This window comes from Microcaecilia unicolor, chromosome 9 (assembly GCF_901765095.1).
Source record: "Microcaecilia unicolor chromosome 9, aMicUni1.1, whole genome shotgun sequence".
In the NCBI taxonomy this organism is placed as follows: Eukaryota; Metazoa; Chordata; class Amphibia; order Gymnophiona; family Siphonopidae; genus Microcaecilia; species Microcaecilia unicolor.
In genome coordinates, this window is record NC_044039.1 from 94251255 (window position 1) to 94270809 (window position 19555).

The 19555-nt window shown below is 43.8% G+C and overlaps 1 protein-coding gene across 6 annotated transcripts in view; it reads right to left on the bottom strand.

Moving 5' to 3' along the window:
- The window catches only part of CASC1 (cancer susceptibility 1), a 245373-nt gene that overhangs the window by 28242 nt on the left and 197576 nt on the right, over positions 1 to 19555 (bottom strand). For all 6 annotated transcript variants that reach the window (XM_030213984.1, XM_030213982.1, XM_030213981.1 and 3 more), the window contains 2 exons: positions 17732 to 17909; positions 12036 to 12250 (listed from right to left, as the gene is read on the bottom strand). In XM_030213984.1, the coding sequence (XP_030069844.1) occupies positions 12036 to 12250; positions 17732 to 17909 (393 nt within the window). The remainder of the gene's footprint in view (positions 1 to 12035; positions 12251 to 17731; positions 17910 to 19555) is intronic.

Consider the following 19555-nt stretch of genomic DNA (forward strand, 5'->3'; position numbering starts at 1 on the left):
TATCAAGGCGGCATCGTTGATGATACACTGAAATCCTCTGCTCAGTGTGCTGCGGCGGTTAAGAAAGCAAATAGAATGTTCAGTATTATTAGGAAAGGAATGGAAAACAAAAATGAGGACATTATAATGCCTTTGTATAGGTCCATGGTGCGACCGTGCCTCGAATAGTGTGTTCAATTCTGGTCACCGCATCTCAAAAAAGATATAGTGTAATTAGAAAAGGAAAATAAGAAGCGGCATAAGGAATGTCAAGGCAGATGCAAAGCGCTGATAAGAAAGGCAAGGTGAAATTAGGCCTTACCTGCTAATTTTCTTTCCTGTAGATCCTCCAGACTGTTCAAGACGCTTGGGTTATGCACTCCTACCAGCAGAGGGAGACTGAGAACACTAAAACTTCTTATACAAGTAGCCTGTGCAGACCTACTAACCAGTAAAACAGTAACAAAGCAGAGGAACAAAACACCTCCACCTAAACAAAACCACTGAATCCATACTCAGATCTCCTCCCCTTAAGACAGGGGAATTCAACTGCAGATGGGCACAAACGGTACCAAAAACTGCCCTTAGTAAAACTCCAGGACTCAAATCACAGGAGCTACTAGAAATATCAGCAACTGAAGTCTAAAGAAAATGTCATACTGAACTGTCCAATACACTGGGTGGGCTCTTGAACGGTCTGGAGGATCTAGAGGAAAGAAAATTAGCAGGTAAGGCCTAATTTCACCTTCCTCAGCAATCCTCCAGACCGTTCAAGACGCTTGGGATGTACCAAAGCAATAAACACATCTCAGGGTGGGACCTGCGAAGCCCAGAGGACAGGACTGCAGCTCCAATACTGGCATCCTCCCTTGCCTGTAAATCCACTCTGTAATGTTTAACAAAAGAATGCAGGGAGGACCACACCGCCGCTCTACAAATGTCCACCGGTGGAACAAAACTACTCTCTGCCCAAGAAGCCGCCATCCCCCTAGTGGAATGTGCCTTGAGCCCCACCTGCACCGTACGGCCATGCAATATGTAAGCCAAAGAGATGGTATCCTTCAACCACCGAGATATAGATGCCTTAGAAGCAGCCGCTCCCTTCTTGAGCCCCCCATGAAGGACAAATAACCTGTCCGAAGACCTGAATTCCTCCGACCTGTGCAAGTAAACCTTCAACACTCTGTGCACATCCAATTTCGCCAAACAACGCTGAGAAGCATTCCCCGTCCGGTCACCCAAGACCGGCAAAGAAATCACCTGATTGACATGAAAGGAGGATACCACCTTAGGCAAAAACGAAGGGACTGGACGCAGTGAAACCTTTTCCTTAGAAAACCACAGAAACGGAGGCCTACATGAAAGAGCCTGAAGTTCCCAAATCCTGCGAGCTGACGATATAGCTACCAAAAAGACCACCTTCATAGTAAGGTCTTTTATCGAACAAGACTCCAAGGGCTCAAAAGGAGAACCCGCCAAAGAGTCAAGAGGAACTACCGGCCGCTGAGCAGGACGAAGCAACTTCACCCCCCTCAAAAAACGGACCACATCCGGGGAAGACGCAACCGACCTGCCCTGCACCTTACCCCGAAAACACGCCAAAGCAGCCAGCTGCACCTTCAAAGATGAGAATGAAAGGCCCTTCTCAAAACCATCCTGCAAGAAATCTAAAATGCACGACACAGAAGCTGTCGAAGGGACACACGCCTGGTCCCCACACCAATCTTCAAATATGCGCCACACATGCACATAGGCCAAACAAGTCGAACATGTGAGAGACTGCAGCATTGTCTGAAGCACCTGAGGAGAAACCCTTTCCTTCTTAACCATTCCCTCTCGAGGGCCACACCGTAAGAGAGAACTGAGCCGGATCCGGCATGACAATTGGACCCTGACACAACAGCACCGAGCCCCCCAGCCGCAGAGGCTCGCCTTCTAACAGGTGCATCAGATCCCCGAACCACGGCCGACGCGGCCAATTCAGAGCCACCAACAACACCGGACCCGCATGACATTCCACCCTCTGTAGGACTCGACCTATCAAGGGCCATGGGGAAACACGTACAGCAACACCCGTTGAGGACACGGAAGGACCAGCACATCGATCCCTTCCGCTCATGGATCCCAACGCCGCCTGAAATACCGAGGAACCTAAGCATTCTGTGCCGACGCCTTGAGATCCACTACTGGCATTCCCCACTTTAGAACTATCTGGTCGAACACCGACCGGTACAGAGACCATTCTCCGGGGTCCAACATGTGTCTGCTTAGAAAATCCGCGTTCACGTTGTCCACCCCGACCATGTGCGCCGCCGAAATCTGCACTAGATGCCTTTCCACCCAACTCATGAGCAGAGCCGTCTCAATTGCCAACCATGGACTCTTTGTACTGCCCTGCCGGTTGACATACGCTACTGCTGTCGCATTGTCGGACCACACTTTAGCGAAATGCCAACAGAGCTAGCCGAATCGCCCTTGTCTCCAACCGGCTACTGGCATCCGTTACCAGAATCACCCACTGAGGAGGTTCCAACGGCATGCCTTTTTTCAGATGGGACGAGCACAGTCACCACTGGAGACTGCGCTGAGGAGCCCCCCTCAATTGCAACCGCAACTCCAAACTGTGTATCTGGGGAGACCACCAGGACAACAGAGCCGACTGAAGCTGATGCATATGCGCCCTGGCCCATGGTACTACCTCTATCGTCGCTGCCATGAGGCCCAGAACCCAAAGGTACATTTGAACCGTTGGACTCTGAACGGACATTAACTGCCGGACCTGCTGCTGAACAGAGGCGATCCGAGAATCCGGCAGAAAAACACGACCCACTGCCATGTCGAACCGCACTCCCAAATACTCCAGACTCTGCGATGGGATCAACTGACTTTTGACTACATTCACTACCCATCCGAGCAATTCCAGAAACGCGACCACCTGAGCTGTCGCCGCAACACTGTGAGCCCGAGACTTCACCCAGATCAACCAGTCGTCCAGATACAGATGCACCAGTATTCCCTGCCTCCGCAAAGCCGCTGCTACCACCACCATTATCTTGGAGAAGGTGCGTGGAGCCGTTGCCAGATCAAAAGGCAGAGCACAGAACTGAAAGTGCCTCCCTAAAACAGCAAAACGAAGGAAACGCTGATGGGCCTCTCGAATCGGCACGTGCAGATACGCTTCTGTGAGATCCAGTGATGTGAGAAATTCTCCCTGACGAACAGCCACTATGACTGAGCACAGAGTCTACATGCGGAAGGATGGCAGCTTGAGTGCCCCATTGACCCTCTTGAGATCTAAAATGGGTCGAAACTGGTCCTCCTCCTTCGGCACCACAAAGTAAATGGAATAACAACCCATTCCCTGCTTGTGCTGAGGAACGGGTACCACAGCTCCCAACTGGATTAAGCGGCCCAGAGTCTCCTGAATAGCCTTTAACTTGACTTGAGAATGACAAGGAGCGGGAAGAAATAGATCCGGCAGCGGGTGCTCGAACTCGAGCGCATAACTGTCGCGAACGATCTCCAGCACCCACTGATCTGAAGTAATTTGGATCCACCCCTGATAAAACAGACGAAGTCGCGCCCCGACCTTCACCAGAGGCTAGACCCGCACACCTTCATAAGGAGGACTTATTACCATTTCCAGCACCTCCGGAGAAGCCCCGACCTCCTCTACGACCCCCTAGAAAGGACTGTGTCCGCTGGAAAAAACGGCTTTTAGGAGATACAAATCTGCCCGGCCTGTACCGCCTCGCGTCCTTAAACCGACCTCTAGCCGAACCCCCTCGACCAGTCGACTTAGGCCGTAACTACGGCAACCGTGAGACCTTGGTATCCCCAAGACCACTCATCAGTTTATCCAAGTCCTCTCCAAACAACATAGAACCTTTGAAAGGTAGCGAACACAACTTTGCTTTAGAGGCCACATCTGCCACCCAGCCCCTAAGCCAAAGAGCCCTGCGAGCCGTCACCGCCAGAGCCATATTCTTAGCCGAAGCTCTTAGCAAATCATAAAGGGTGTCCACCAAAAACGAAGACCCCATCTCCAATTTGGCCAGCTCCTGAACCAAACCAGTCCTATCTAACGCAGGCTCATCCAAGAGCTTCTCCGCCCAACGGAAACAAGCTCTGGCTACCAAGCCCCCACACACAGAGGCTTGCAAGGCCAAAGCCAACAAATCAAAGCTGTGCTTCAGAAAGGACTATCCTGAGGATCCCGTAAGGCTGTACCGCCATCTACCGGAATGCACTTAGGGAGTAGAAATCCACGGGAGACGTATGTGTTAGGCTGGGAGAGTCTGATAGGTACAGACGGGGAGAGGGATCTTGAGGTGATAGTATCTGAGGACCTGAAGACGAAACAGTGTGACAAGGTGGTGGCCGTAGCTAGAAGATTGCTAGGCTGTATAGAGAGAGGTGTGACCAGCAGAAGAAAAGAGGTTTTAATGCCCCTGTAAAGACGTTGGTGAGGCCTCACCTGGAGTATTGTGTTCAATTTTGGAGGCCGTATCTTGCGAAAGATGTTAAAAAAATGGAAGCAGTGCAAAGAAAAGCTACGAGAATGGTATGGGATTTGCATTGCAAGACGTATGAGGAGAGACTTGTTGACCTGAACATGTACAGTGGTGGAAATAAGTATTTGATCCCTTGCTGATTTTGTAAGTTTGCCCACTGACAAAGACATGAGCAGCCCATAATTGAAGGGTAGGTTATTGGTAACAGTGAGAGATAGCACATCACAAATTAAATCCGGAAAATCACATTGTGGAAAGTATATGAATTTATTTGCATTCTGCAGAGAGAAATAAGTATTTGATCCCCCACCAACCAGTAAGAGATCTGGCCCCTACAGACCAGGTAGATGCTCCAAATCAACTCGTTACCTGCATGACAGACAGCTGTCGGCAATGGTCACCTGTATGAAAGACACCTGTCCACAGACTCAGTGAATCAGTCAGACTCTAACCTCTACAAAATGGCCAAGAGCAAGGAGCTGTCTAAGGATGTCAGGGACAAGATCATACACCTGCACAAGGCTGGAATGGGCTACAAAACCATCAGTAAGACGCTGGGCGAGAAGGAGACAACTGTTGGTGCCATAGTAAGAAAATGGAAGAAGTACAAAATGACTGTCAATCGACAAAGATCTGGGGCTCCACGCAAAATCTCACCTCGTGGGGTATCCTTGATCATGAGGAAGGTTAGAAATCAGCCTACAACTACAAGGGGGGAACTTGTCAATGATCTCAAGGCAGCTGGGACCACTGTCACCACGAAAACCATTGGTAACACATTACGACATAACGGATTGCAATCCTGCAGTGCCCGCAAGGTCCCCCTGCTCCGGAAGGCACATGTGACGGCCCGTCTGAAGTTTGCCAGTGAACACCTGGATGATGCCGAGAGTGATTGGGAGAAGGTGCTGTGGTCAGATGAGACAAAAATTGAGCTCTTTGGCATGAACTCAACTCGCCGTGTTTGGAGGAAGAGAAATGCTGCCTATGACCCAAAGAACACCGTCCCCACTGTCAAGCATGGAGGTGGAAATGTTATGTTTTGGGGGTGTTTCTCTGCTAAGGGCACAGGACTACTTCACCGCATCAATGGGAGAATGGATGGGGCCATGTACCGTACAATTCTGAGTGACAACCTCCTTCCCTCCGCCAGGGCCTTAAAAATGGGTCGTGGCTGGGTCTTCCAGCACGACAATGACCCAAATCATACAGCCAAGGCAACAAAGGAGTGGCTCAGGAAGAAGCACATTAGGGTCATGGAGTGGCCTAGCCAGTCACCAGACCTTAATCCCATTGAAAACTTATGGAGGGAGCTGAAGCTGCGAGTTGCCAAGCGACAGCCCAGAACTCTTAATGATTTAGAGATGATCTGCAAAGAGGAGTGGACCAAAATTCCTCCTGACATGTGTGCAAACCTCATCATCAACTACAGAAGACGTCTGACCGCTGTGCTTGCCAACAAGGGTTTTGCCACCAAGTATTAGGTCTTGTTTGCCAGAGGGATTAAATACTTATTTCCCTCTGCAGAATGCAAATAAAGTCATATACTTTCCACAATGTGATTTTCCGGATTTAATTTGTGATGTGCTATCTCTCACTGTTACCAATAACCTACCCTTCAATTATGGGCTGCTCATGTCTTTGTCAGTGGGCAAACTTACAAAATCAGCAAGGGATCAAATACTTATTTCCACCACTGTATACCCTGGAGGAAAGGAGAAACAGGGGTGGTATGATACAGACGTTCAAATATTTGAATGGTATTAATCCACAAACGAACCTTTTCCGGAGATCGGAAGGCGGTAGAACCAGAGGGCATGAAATGAGATTGAAGGGGGGCAGACTCAAGAAAAATGTCAGGAAGTATTTTTTCACGGAGAATGGTGGATGCTTGGAATGCCCTCCCGTGGGAGGTGGTGGAGAGGAAAACGGTAACGGAATTCAAACATGCGTGGGATAAACATAAAGGAATCCTGCTCAGAAGGAAGGGATCCCCAGAAGCTTAGCCGGTGGTGGAAGGCAGGGCTGGTGGTTGGGAGGTGGGGATAGTGCTGGGCAGACTTATACGGTCTGTGCCAGAGCCGGTGTTGGGAGGTGGGGCTGGTGGTTGGGAGGCGGGGATAGTGCTGGGCAGACTTATACGGTCTGTGCCCTGAAAAGGACAGGTACAAGGTAAGGTATACACAAAAAATGGCACATGTGAGTTTATCTTGTTGGGCAGACTGGATGGACCGTGCAGGTCTTTTTCTGCCGTAATCTACTATGTTACTATGTTAGTAACCGCCGTAACCACCGCACCCACAGTAGGTGGTTTCAGCAGGGCCAAATCTTCCGGAGGCAAGGGATACAGCCGCACCATAGCCCTAGACACCTTACAAGCAGCCTCCGGCACAGACCATTCCTGAAAAACCATGTCTAATGTCTGAATTCAGGGGAAAGGAACGGGAGGCTCTCTGGATCCCCTTAACCAAGGGATCTACCTGGGGTCCCTCCGCAGAGGGAGTGGCCGCCGGAGCAAACTTCAGAGTAGAGATCACCTGATCAATGAGCTCTAACAACTCCTCCTTATGAAAAATGCGAACCACTGAAGAATCTTCCCCAGGCCTTAGCTCATCCTGATCCTCAGACTCATCTAAGAGATCCTCCTCTCCTGGGTCACTCCAAACCTCCGACCCAGGCAGAGAAAGTATCTCCATAGGCTCTGAAATATCCACCCATGGGCTCTTAACTCCCACTGAGCTAGCAGCCTCCAGGGAACAAACAGCCTGAGAGGGGCCAGCTCTCCAGGCATTATACAGAGACCAAACAAATTCAGGAGGGAAACCAGACCCCCCCCCCCAATGCTGCTGAAGCCCCAACGGCTCCGTCAAGGCTGACCCAGGACACGCAGCCAAAATGGCCGCATTTCCCGCCAAAACCAGCCCCGCCGTTGCCAGCCCGGAATTTGCGGTCAAATCGCCGCCCAACGCCTCCGCCGACTCAGAGGAAAGCATGAGGGGCAAGAGCGCTGACAACGTAGGCTCGCCACAAAATTTACATTGGTCACCTTTCACTTCAACGCCGCGCTTCGTGCAAAACCGACACCTCGCCAGCTTAGACATGGCCGCGAACACAATAAAAACAAACAGTTGCTTTGTGCTCTGACAGACTAATAGGCAAAACCGCCTAAGGCAAGAACGCCCTTGAAGACGTTTTATCTCAGGACTGCCACAAGAACGGCCAAAATAGCCACCTTTTAAAAACTTTTTTTTTTTAAACCTCGTTGCTGATGCCTAAATGCCTCAAGGGTACAGAACGAGGTCTGTAGCCGAGGTCAAGCAGTCCTCCAGAGGAAGAACACAGGGGGAGGGACCCGGCCACCCGGGTGTGACACCCCATAGGGAATAAGAAGCACCTTAGGACTTACACCCTGTAATAGAGATCCAAGTGTGGGTTCTCTAACATTTACAACCCAACCTAGAAACCCCAAACGGGCCTACCAGACTGAGTACACTGCACAGGCTGCACACATCTACCCTCTGCTGAGACTGAGAAAATACTGGTTAGTAGAAGGTCTGCACAGGCTACTTGTATAAGAAGTTTGTGTTCTCAGTCTCCCTCTGCTGGTAGGAGTGCATAACCCAAGCGTCTTGAACGGTCTGTAGGATTGCTGAGGAAAGCGGGATTTTGAAAGAAAGATAGCGTTAGAGGTGAAATCTGATAGTAAAATTTTTTTTAGATACATTAAACGCAGGAAACCAGCAAAAGAATTGGTTTGCCCACTGGATGACCAGGGTGTAAAAGGGGTGATCAAGGAAGACAAAGAAATAGCAGAAAAACTAAATGAGTTCTTTACTTCGGTCTTCACCGAGGAAGATTTGGGTGGGATACCGGTGCAGGACAGGGTATTCGTAGCTGAAGAGTCGGGAAATCTTATTGAAATATCTGGAAATCTGGAAGACGTAATAGAGTAGTTCTGCAAACTGAAGAGTAGCAAATCTCCTGGACCGGATGGTATTTACCCTAGGGTACTGATAGAACTAAAAAATGAGCTGGCAGAGCTACTGTTATTGATTTGTAATTTATCCTTAAAATCGAGCATGGTACTGGAAGATTGGAGGGTGGCCAATGAAATGCCGATATTTAAAAAAGGTTCCAGAGGAGACCCGGGAAATTATAGACCGGTGAGTCTGACGTCGGTGTCGGGCAAAATGGTAAAGACTATAATCAAGAACAAAATTACAGAGCATGTTCAAAAGCATGGACTAATGGGACAAAGTCAACATGGATTTAGTAAAGGGAAGTCTTGCCTCACCAATCTGCTGCATTTCTTTGAAGGGGTAAACAAACATGTGGACAAAGGTGAGCTGGTTGATATTGTGTATCTAGATTTTCAGAAGGCGTTTGATAAGGTCCCTCATGAAAGACTACAGAGGAAATTAGAGGGACATGGGATCGGAGGTAGTGTCTTACTGTAGATTAAAAACTGGTTGAAAGAAAACAGAGAGTAGGACTAAAAGGTCAATATTCGCAATGGAGAACGGTAGTTAGCAGGGTCCCTCAGGGATCGGTGCTGAGTCCTCTGCTTTTTAACATATTCATAAATGACCTAGAGATAGGGGTAACTAGTAAGGTAATCAAATTTGCCGATGACACAAAGTTATTCAAAGTAGTCAAATCGCGGGAAGATTGTGAAAAACTACAAGAGGACCTTACGAGACTGGGAGACTGGGTGTCTAAATGGCAGATGACGTTTAATGTGAACAAGTGCAAAGTGATGCATGTGGGAAAGAGGAAACCAAACTATAACGATGTCATGCAAGGTTCAGTGTTGGGAGTCACGGACCAAGAAAGGGATCTAGGTGTCGTCGTTGATGATGATACATTGAAACCTTCTGCTCAATGTGCTGCTGCAGCTAGGAAAGCAAATAGAATGTTGGGTATCATTAGGAAAGGGATTGAAAACAAAAATAAGGATATTATTCTGCCGTTGTACCGCTCCATGGTGCGACCGCATCTCGAGTATTGTGTTCAATTCTGGTTGCCGCACCTCAAAAAAGACATATTATATTTTCAAAGCACTTAGCCTTCCAAAGTTCCTTAGAAACCTATGGAACTTTGGAAGGGAACTTTGGAAGGCTAAGTGCTTTGAAAATATGCCTCTTATAGTGGAATTGGAAAAGGTGCAGAGAAGGGCGACAAAGTTGATACAGGGGATGGGACGGGTTCCCTATCAGGATAGGCTGAAGAGGCTGGGGCTCTTCAGCTTGGAGAAAAGGCAGCTGAGGGGAGATATGATAGAGGTCTATAAGATAATGAGTGGAATGGAACGGGTCGATGTGGAGCGTCTGTTTACGCTTTCCAAAAATATTAGGACAAGGGGGCATGTGATGAAGCTGCAGTGTGGTAAATTTAAAACGAATCGGAGGAAATTTTTCTTCACTCAATGCGTAGTTAAACTCTGGAATTCGCTGACGGAAAAGGTGGTTAAGGCTGTTAACTTAGCGGACTTCAAAAAAGGGTTGGCCGGCTTCCTGGAGGAAAAAGCCATAGAATGTTATTGAAAGGACGAGGGAATACAGTATTTCTAGGATGGGCAGGACAAATTGCTTGTTCTTTTTGCTGCTGTCGGTGACAGGGTGCTGGGCTCGATGGACCTTTGGTCTGTCCCAGCATGGCGATGCTTATGTACTTATGTACAGAGAAGGGCAAAGAAAATGATAAAGGGAATGGGACGAGTTCCCTATGAGGAAAGGCTGAAGTGGCTAGGGTTCTTCACCTTGGAGAAAAGAAGGATGAGGAGAGATATAATAGAGGTCTATAAAATAATAAGTGGAGTGCAACAGTAGATGTGAATCGTTTGTTTACTCTTTCCAAAAATACTAGGACTAGGGGGCATGCGATGAAGCTACAAAGTAAAAAAATTAAAACTAATTTGAGAAAGTTCGTCTTTACTCAACGTGTAATTAAACTCTGGAACTTGTTGCCAGATAATGTGGTAAAGGTGGTTAGCTTATTGGCGTTTAAAAAAGGTTTGGACTGCTTCCTAAAGGAAAAGTCCATAGACCACTATTAAAATGACTTGGGGAAAATCCACTGCTTATTTCTGGGATAAGCAGCATAAAATATATTGAACTTTTTTGGGTTCTTGCCAGGTATTTGTGACCTGGAATGGCCACTGTTGGAAACAGGATGCTGGGCTTGATGGACCTTTGGTCTGCCCCATTGTGGCAATACTTATGTAGCCCTGATGTAGGACCTTATACTCAGTCCCCACTTGGGCCTTCTCCGCCAGCAGTCCTTCCATATGCTGTTGGAGCCACTTGCCACCATTTCTGGAACATTGCCACTGCAGCATCCCGCAGCATTCTCTCTTTTGCCATCAGCTTGTGACAAGTTCATCCATCATACTCTCATTAATCCCCTGTTGGCTTTTTCCACTGTTCTTGCCTTGATAGTAATATCATGAACTGTACACTGCAGATCAGATGGGTAGAGTAAGTAATATTTCACTTTTTCCACCCTTAAGTACTAGTTAATCTCCTGGAACTCTCTTCTTTTTTGCAACAAGATCCTCGAGCGATCAGATTATTGGTCTATCGGACAGTTCTGTCATCTGATTTGGCCTAGCTTTCTCACTGCTTGAAAAATAACCTCCTTTGCCCTGTATTCGTGAAACAAGGCAATCATCTCTGGTCTTACTTACCACTGTAGTCCCAGAGCCTTGTGTGCTCTGTCTGCAAGTTCAAACTGGTCCTCTTGATATTTGCTGCTGCCACCAGCATCATTTTGCAGATTTGCAGTACTGGGGCTTTATAATCATATTTCTCATCCCTCTCTGGAACCTCTCACAGTCTCAGATTACTACACTGAGCCCAGTTCTCTACTCAACACTGTCCGATAACTCACTTTGAGCTTTTTCCACCTCATGCAGCTGCCCCTGGAGGCCATTCAAAGTATCATCATGCTCCTCTGTTCATTTTTTAAGTTCTTCCACACTCTGACCTACTCCACAATTTCAGAACACAACTCTTGAGTACTGTCTACAGCTCTCTCTTGATCTCAAGGAAACTCTGTTGCATTTCACCCGACATGGAAGTGAATCCTTACTAGCAAGGCCCATACCTCCCTCCACCTGCTCGGGATCGTCTCTCACAGCATATGCATCTCTTCCAGCTACAAGAGGCCTATTTTCAAAGCACTTAGACTTACAAAGTTCCATAGGTTACTAACTGCTTTGAAAAGGAGCCCCTTAGTCTCACAGCCTTCATAGCATATGCATCTCTTCCGGCTACTTTGAGTCAGAGCCTTCCAGCCCAGGGTTCTCTAACCACTACCACCCACTTCATTTGAGATCAGAATTTATTTACTAATTCACCACTGGTAGGGAGGGGATGCATAGGCTATCCAGAGGCCAGCTGTTAAGTTACCATGCAGAAGGGTGATGTCACCAAAAGTTCATGTTAAAAATATTTATAGACCTGGTACAATGTATCCAAAATGTATTTGGTATTAGCTATAGCAAAGGTTTGGGTTTAGTATGCATAGTTACAGTATATTTACCTTAATTTCTAATTGGAAATCAGTAAAAGCTGAAGTGATGGTAAACATAGCTGCATTCATTCCCTCTGGTCTTAGCTCCCATGAGAGGTAAGGCATATTAATATGAGCATTCTGAAATAGTGTAAATGTATAGAAAGAATTCATCTTGAATGAAATCTTTTTATCTTCAATGTAGTAAGTTTTGTTGGTTATGTAATCTGTCCTCCAATTTTTACCTTAGGAGAAAAATATAAGAGTGGGATATTAAAATCATACACATTTATTTTAGAGGTCCTTTACTTAGAACAAGCAATACAATATTTTGTAAAACAAATACTTATGAGATAAGATTGCTTTTCTTTAGTTAATTCTAGGTGCTCTTGTACTAAAACTTTGCACACACTAACAGAATTAGTATGCACTAAATGCTACGTGTCAGGCTATGGGCTCCCACAACTCAGGCTAAATAATACACTATTTGTTTATTTACTGCTCAAATTCTTACATAGATCTGCTCAGTATATGTCGGGTTACTGGTCTTGAGTTTATTTTGAGTTTTATTTCCTTCACATAGTTTAATTTCATTGTTTTGATAGGATAAAAGCAACTTTTTGTCTCCCTGCACTCTACAAACAAGCAACCTCTCTTTCCTTGTGATTGAGCTGGATCTACAACAACAATAAAAGAAAAAGCCTCCCGTGACCTGCATCTGCAACAATTGGATCATCAAAAAATATCAGGATTCAGGAAACGCATAATGATGAAACCATAACTGCAATTCCGTGAATTGACATTCATATCTTTAACCTATATTATCACTACATTTCCAATATCTTGCTGAAGCTCTCCCTCAATTAAACTCCCAAATAATCTCACAGAAGTGAAATACAGTCTTTAAATCGGTGTCTCTCATGAACAGAAGTACCTCCTAGATATCAGATAATGGACTTTAAAACGATTTTACCTTGTTTCAAGGTAAAAAAAACAACAACATATAACTAGAATAAACAGTTGTACTGAATGAAATATGAAAGTGCAAAACCCTTACGAGAGAAACTACACTGGCTCCCACTCAAGGAACGCATTACTTTTAAAGTATGCACATTAGTCCACAAAATCATTCACGGTGAAGCCCCTGCATACATTTCTGATTTAATAGACCTGCCACCCAGAAACGCTAAAAGGTCATCCCGAACTTTCCTCAACCTCCACTTCCCTAACTGCAAGGGCTTGAAATACAAAGCGCTGCACGCGTCAACCTTTTCTTACATGAGCACGCAGTTCTGGAACACACTGCCGCGCAACCTGAAAACGATCTACGAACAAACCACCTTCCGCAAATTATTGAAGACACATCTTTTTGCTAAAATCTACGGAAAGAACCAAAACACATAAAGTCCACACTCACTGTTCAGTAATGCATCAATACATCCACTTCTGAATCCTTATCCCCTGAAATCTCACCACACTCATACCTTTACCCACAGAGGAATGTATACCATATGTTTTCTTGTTATTATATATTGCCCTTTAGTTTCCCTTGTTTCCTTCCAATGTTTCACTGTTCTTTTCCATTGCTATATTCCTTAACGACATTTGATTTGTCTCGTATAACTCTTCAAAATGTAATCCATAACCGAATGCTAACAAATTGTAATTCCATCATTCATAATGTATTGTAAGCCACACTGAGCCCGTAAAAAGGTGGGAAAATGTGGGATACAAATGCAATAAATAAATAAATAAATGACTATATGTCTGTCAGAGAATCTCAGCTTTCCTACTTCAAAGGGACTCGGACCCTCATCGAGCACTGTCTGCAAAATTAATACACCCCAAAACAAACTGGCTTTTTGATATATGAATAGCTAGAAAGTTCCATAACTTTAATACAAAAATCTGCTTTGGCCTAATAAATCAAAGATCTTCATAAACCCCAATAATCTGGAGAAGAAGATATAACAGTCTCAAAGAAAGCAATGTTTCTGACTTAAATAAGACTGTTTAAGTGCATTTACAAAAAGAGCTAAACAATAAAATGAAGCAAAACTCTGAGATGAATAAAGATATGTAAATGTATCTATCAAGATTTACGTTTTGAAAAATGTTCATTCATGTCTTCAAGAATTTGACCAAAATTTGGAACACCCTTGAAATTGTTTATTGAATGTATCGATATGGTACAATCATAAATTTGGTGGATGCATGGAATGGCCTCCCAGTGGAAGTCATGGAGACAAGAACTGTGTCAGAAATTAAGAAAGCATGGGACAGGCATGTGGGATCTCTTAGGAAAAGGAGGCGTTAAGGGTTACTGAGGATGAGCAGACTGGATGGGCCATTTGGCCCTTATCTGCTGTCATGTTTCTCTGTTTCTAATTTAAAATCAACACACCTTTTTTTTGGGGGGGGGGGGAGCCCATGGGCCAACAAAGACATTTGGACATTGGAAGAAGTATATGATGTAGCAACTAAAGACATTCTCTAGTGGTTAGGGTGGTGGACTTTGGTCCTGAGGAACTGAGTTCGATTCCCGGCACAGGCAGCTCCTTGAGACTCTGGGCAAGTCACTTAACCCTCCATTGCCTGCCACATTGAGCCTGCCATGAGTGGGAAAGCACAGGGTACAAATGTAACAAAAATAAATAAATAAAATAAAATACCTCCTTACAATCTCGCTTTTTGCTTACATCTAAACAATTTTTTAATTGGTTACAATTATGTCGTTTAAAACAAAATTGAAAGTGTCCAATATATTTAAAAACCAATCCTCATCTATAATTACTCTGGCAGCATCTCTACTATCTACAGGTCATGTAGTCTCATCAATTTACAAAATCCTACTTTTACACCACTACAAACCTAACCACACACTATGGCCTCCATCACAATCCCAACAAAACCCTTAAACCGCTTTTCTCAGCCAATATGTTTCAATCAATGATCTTCCTCTACCACAGAGCTGTATGAACACATAGAAAACGTCATGCCACTGGTTTACTTCCCACGAATCTTTGTTGACACTGCAACACATGTACTGGAATTCTACTACACGTGATTTATGAATGTTCAATTTTGCAACCCTACTGGACTGCAATTTGGAAGATCAGTAATATCTTCAACATTAGCCATCCTCTTTCATCATCTATTATTGTTGTTAAATCTTGTGTTTCATAAACATCTATGTGGTGACTAAATTGTGGTAACGTCTGTTTTCCCAAATTCAATTTACAAATTTTTTTATTCTTATTTTTTTTTTTAACTTTTTAATTGTTTCATTTTTTGGAAGAAAAAAGCCTCTGTGTGTCCTCCCTCATTAATATGTTTTCTTATAACTTGCTGGACGTCAACTCTTCACTGGCTAAAAACCTCCATTTTTATGTGTGTCAGGTGTTCAGCGCTGCGTGAGTCTGGTAGCATTATACAAATGTTAATAATAATAATAATATTTTAACTTTATCTTTCTTTCATAATTTTGTCTTATAGCATATAACACCTATCTTTATTTCACCATCCAACGTGTTATATGCTATAAGACAAACTATTACCAAAAGTTTGAATTATAAGTGTATTTAGAAAAAGAGCTAAACCGTAAATTGAAGCAACACTGAGATGAATAAAGATATCTAAATGTATCTATCAAGATTTAAGTTTTGTGGAGGTTTAAAACACGCAATGTGGTAGCTTTACTCCTAGCTGCATTCCAAGAAGTGCTTAAGGTCAATTATTCTCCTTTGTCTCACAAATACCTGTCCTACTCAGTTCACCTCCCCCCTCCCCTCTCCATTACCTGCAATAATCCTCCCCCTCCACTACCTGCAGTAATTCCAAGCTGGCAATTTGAAAAAGAGAACTGTCTGCATTTGTAACCTTCCTCCAAACAGTAAACTAAGGAACTTGTCAAATCTATGAACAATGACAGATACAATGTGGCCTGTCGCCCGCTCTAAAATCTCCCTTCACAGCTGCACGACTCACTATGGAAGAATGGCAGCTTGAAAAAGAAATCCTACCTAATAACAGAGAGGCAAACACTCTTTTTCATGGTCTCTGTGTCCTGCTCCGATTGACCTTGGAGGCCCTAGATACAATAGATCGGATTCCTGTTACAAGTTTTTTGAAGCATGTTCTGTCTCAGTCTTTATAAAACACAATTTGCACCATTGTGCATTAGGAAGAAACCGTAAACTAAAGTCAAGCTTACTAAGCAACTTGGGTAGACCACTGGTGGCTCCAGCAATTAACTCCTAATTACCACCACTGTACCACAAGTCCCAAAATATATCCCATTATGGCCAATATTAGATCATGTACATAAGTACATAAGTAGTGCCATACTGGGAAAGACCAAAGGTCCATCTAGCCCAGCATCCTGTCACCGACAGTGGCCAATCCAGGTCAAGGGCACCTGGCACGCTCCCCAAACGTAAAAACATTCCAGACAAGTTATACCTAAAAATGCGGAATTTTTCCAAGTCCATTTAATAGCGGTCATGGTTTTTCTACTGCATGATACTATGGATGATAACGCAGTTACAAGCCACCTCAATCAATGAATGGAACAAAATCCTCATACTTATCACAGCAAGATGTTGTTTCCCCCCTTCCCCCCCCCCCAACTGGAAAGACCAAATTATAAAAAACAAAACAAAGTAGAGATCAATACCCTACCTAATACCAAAAGATAAGCACAGATAACAATCACAATGGCCACAACATCAAAAAAGATAGAATGCACAGATATTTATTTATAGACTGTTAAGTACTCCAACATCAACATTGATACATATGTACTTATTCCTATAGGTTATATAAATGCAAGATCAGTGGTTAATAAGTCAAACATAATTAGAGACTGGATTGAAACCAGGCAATTAGGTATACTATTCATAACAGAAACATGTCTGCAAATGCGAGACGACCCAGTACTGCTTGACTTATGCCCATTGGGTTATAAAATAACACAACAGAACTAAAAAGAAAGGAGGGTCACCTTAATTTATAAATTCTTCTTTACAGTAGAAACCATAGCTGAACATATATTCCCTACGATTGAAATCATGGCATGCAAAATCACAAACTCAACATTAATTGATCAGTCATGCAGTATATTTTTCTACTGTCAGAATGTCACCCAGTTGCTAACAAATCTAAATCCCTCATCCCTGTACTATCGTCTCAACCACGCATTGAGACTTCAGAGCTCTGCCTGCCTTTTGGGTCCTGTGTGTGGAATGGAGAGCATCTCTGAAAATGATAACCTGGAGGATCTGGATTTCAGTTTTCTATCTAAGAGCCTAAATTTGGCTTCCAGAACCTCACTCCCAGGGATTGGTAGCATGGAATGTTGCTGCTAATTGGGTTTCTGCCAGATACTTGTGGCCTGGCTTGGCCACTGTTTGGAAAACAGGATACTGGGAAAGATAGACCATTGGTCTGACCCAGTATAGCTGTTCTTATGTTCCTTTAAATATGAATGGAATACTTTTCTATTGATTTTTTAAAAACATTTACTCAATCAGTGAAATTAATATCAGAAAAAGCTAAGGGCCTCTTATCAAGCCGCGCTAGTGGTCCCTGGTGTGGCAGTGCCAACAAAGCCCATTCTCTGGGCTTTGTCAGCATTGCCACGCGGGAACTGTTAGCACGGCTTGATAAGAAAAGACCCTAAATCAGTACTACAAATTACTTGTGAAAATGGATTACGATTACTGTACCTTTAGGATCCCATCTTGCAACCTGGGGTTCCTCAAAAAATATCACATCCTCAGGAAGTTTAAAAGATACTCCAACAAGTGGAAATGTAATAATTTCACCCTCCTTTTCATATCTAGGTGTGGTTGTTTGTAATGTTTCCATAGGATATGGAAATGTTTGTAATCCACCTTCAAGCAACTGAAAATAATTACAACAGCTTGTATATAAAAAAATTTTTGAAAAAATCCTAGGAAAATTAAAATGTTAACATTTTTCATCTTTAAACATTCTAAATCACTTTTGAGTACAAACGAACTTGTACTAGAAGAATAACATGTTTTTAAAATAATTTTATGACAAAATGGTTAAAATATCCCTATGATGAAATAGGATGCTCTTAAAATGAAATTATACTATTTAATTTGTTATTTCTGAAAGCTGTTTACAATGTTTCTTTAGGGGGAGATATTTACATTACTGGCAATTGTATAAGCTGGCACCTAAATTTGGACACCAACAGGGTGCCTAGTTTATAGGGTAGTAGTGCTTATGCCTGTGATTAGCGCCACTAATTGGAAGTTATGCATATTAGTGCTAGGCGTGCAACTGTCGGGGGCAAACACATGGGTGGAGCATGGGCCTGTCATGGGTGGGTTGCAACTGATGTGCACAACTTATAGAATATTATCAGTTATCAGCCATCGACCTTTCATAAGTAGGCGCACCTAACGTTTAGCATACCAATGTGGCTTTTCACTAATATTATATAAAGGGTTAGACGCACCCTTAAGCCATTATAGAACTGGTGCTAAGCATGCCCCATTCAGAAGATTTGAAGAGCAGCAACATGATCTTCAATCCACACATTCACATCTGACTTTTGTTTCGAGTAAGATTCCTGATACAATAGTTGGTTTGGTCAATCAGTCCTACAGAATTTATTTGGGGTCTAGAATGCAATTCCACTCCCCCTAGGCCCATTTTGTTTCTGTATGAGGATGTTCAAAAACATGTATTAAGTTAAAAAAAAAAAATAACAAAAAGTGAAAGTTCTAGGCCTTAGCCTGTTGTGGAATGTAAATTTATTTCCTTTTTCTTTGGAACAGCCTGGTACCTAGGGATTCCCATCTATGTGAATATGTTCTGCTTGTCCTCAGAGAACGCAAAGTTATTCACCTGTAGCAAGTGTTCTCCAAAGACAGAAGGTCACACATCCCAGCCACTTCCCCTAGTTGTATTCCATTAGCTTTCTAATAGACAGCCTGGTCCCATGCGGCAACAGTGGGGGAGAAGGTGTGTTGCATATGCAGTGGTGTTTCCAAAAGCTGCTGGAAAAGAAGCTGGGGAGCTTTCCCATGCCGGGCTCCATCAGACGCCATCACCTATTTCTGTGAGTATGTCCTGCTGTCCTCAAACAGCTGCTACAGGTGAGAAACTTCGCTTTCTCTGCACTTATGTGCACAAAGGGGCATGTACCCATTAGTACCTAGTTATAGAATCACCCTTTTATTTCATTAGTAATTTTTGGTTTGTCTGATAAACTTACCAATGGGTCTATAAATAAGGACAACTTCTAAGTCCTGCCTCGACTTATGATAGGGCAAAAAAGTTATTTCCCCTTCTGTGCGTATATTCTTGAATGATACCTAACATTTAATTATTAGGATTTATTTACCGGTTTTTTGAAGGAATTCACTCAAGGCGGTGTACAGTAAGAATAAATCAAACATAAGCAATAAACAATCACAGCAGTAAAAATATTCAAATAGCAATACAAAATATGGCATAGTATACTAGTTACTTGGATATAACAAAAGAGAGGGAACATTTGGATACAGAAAGTG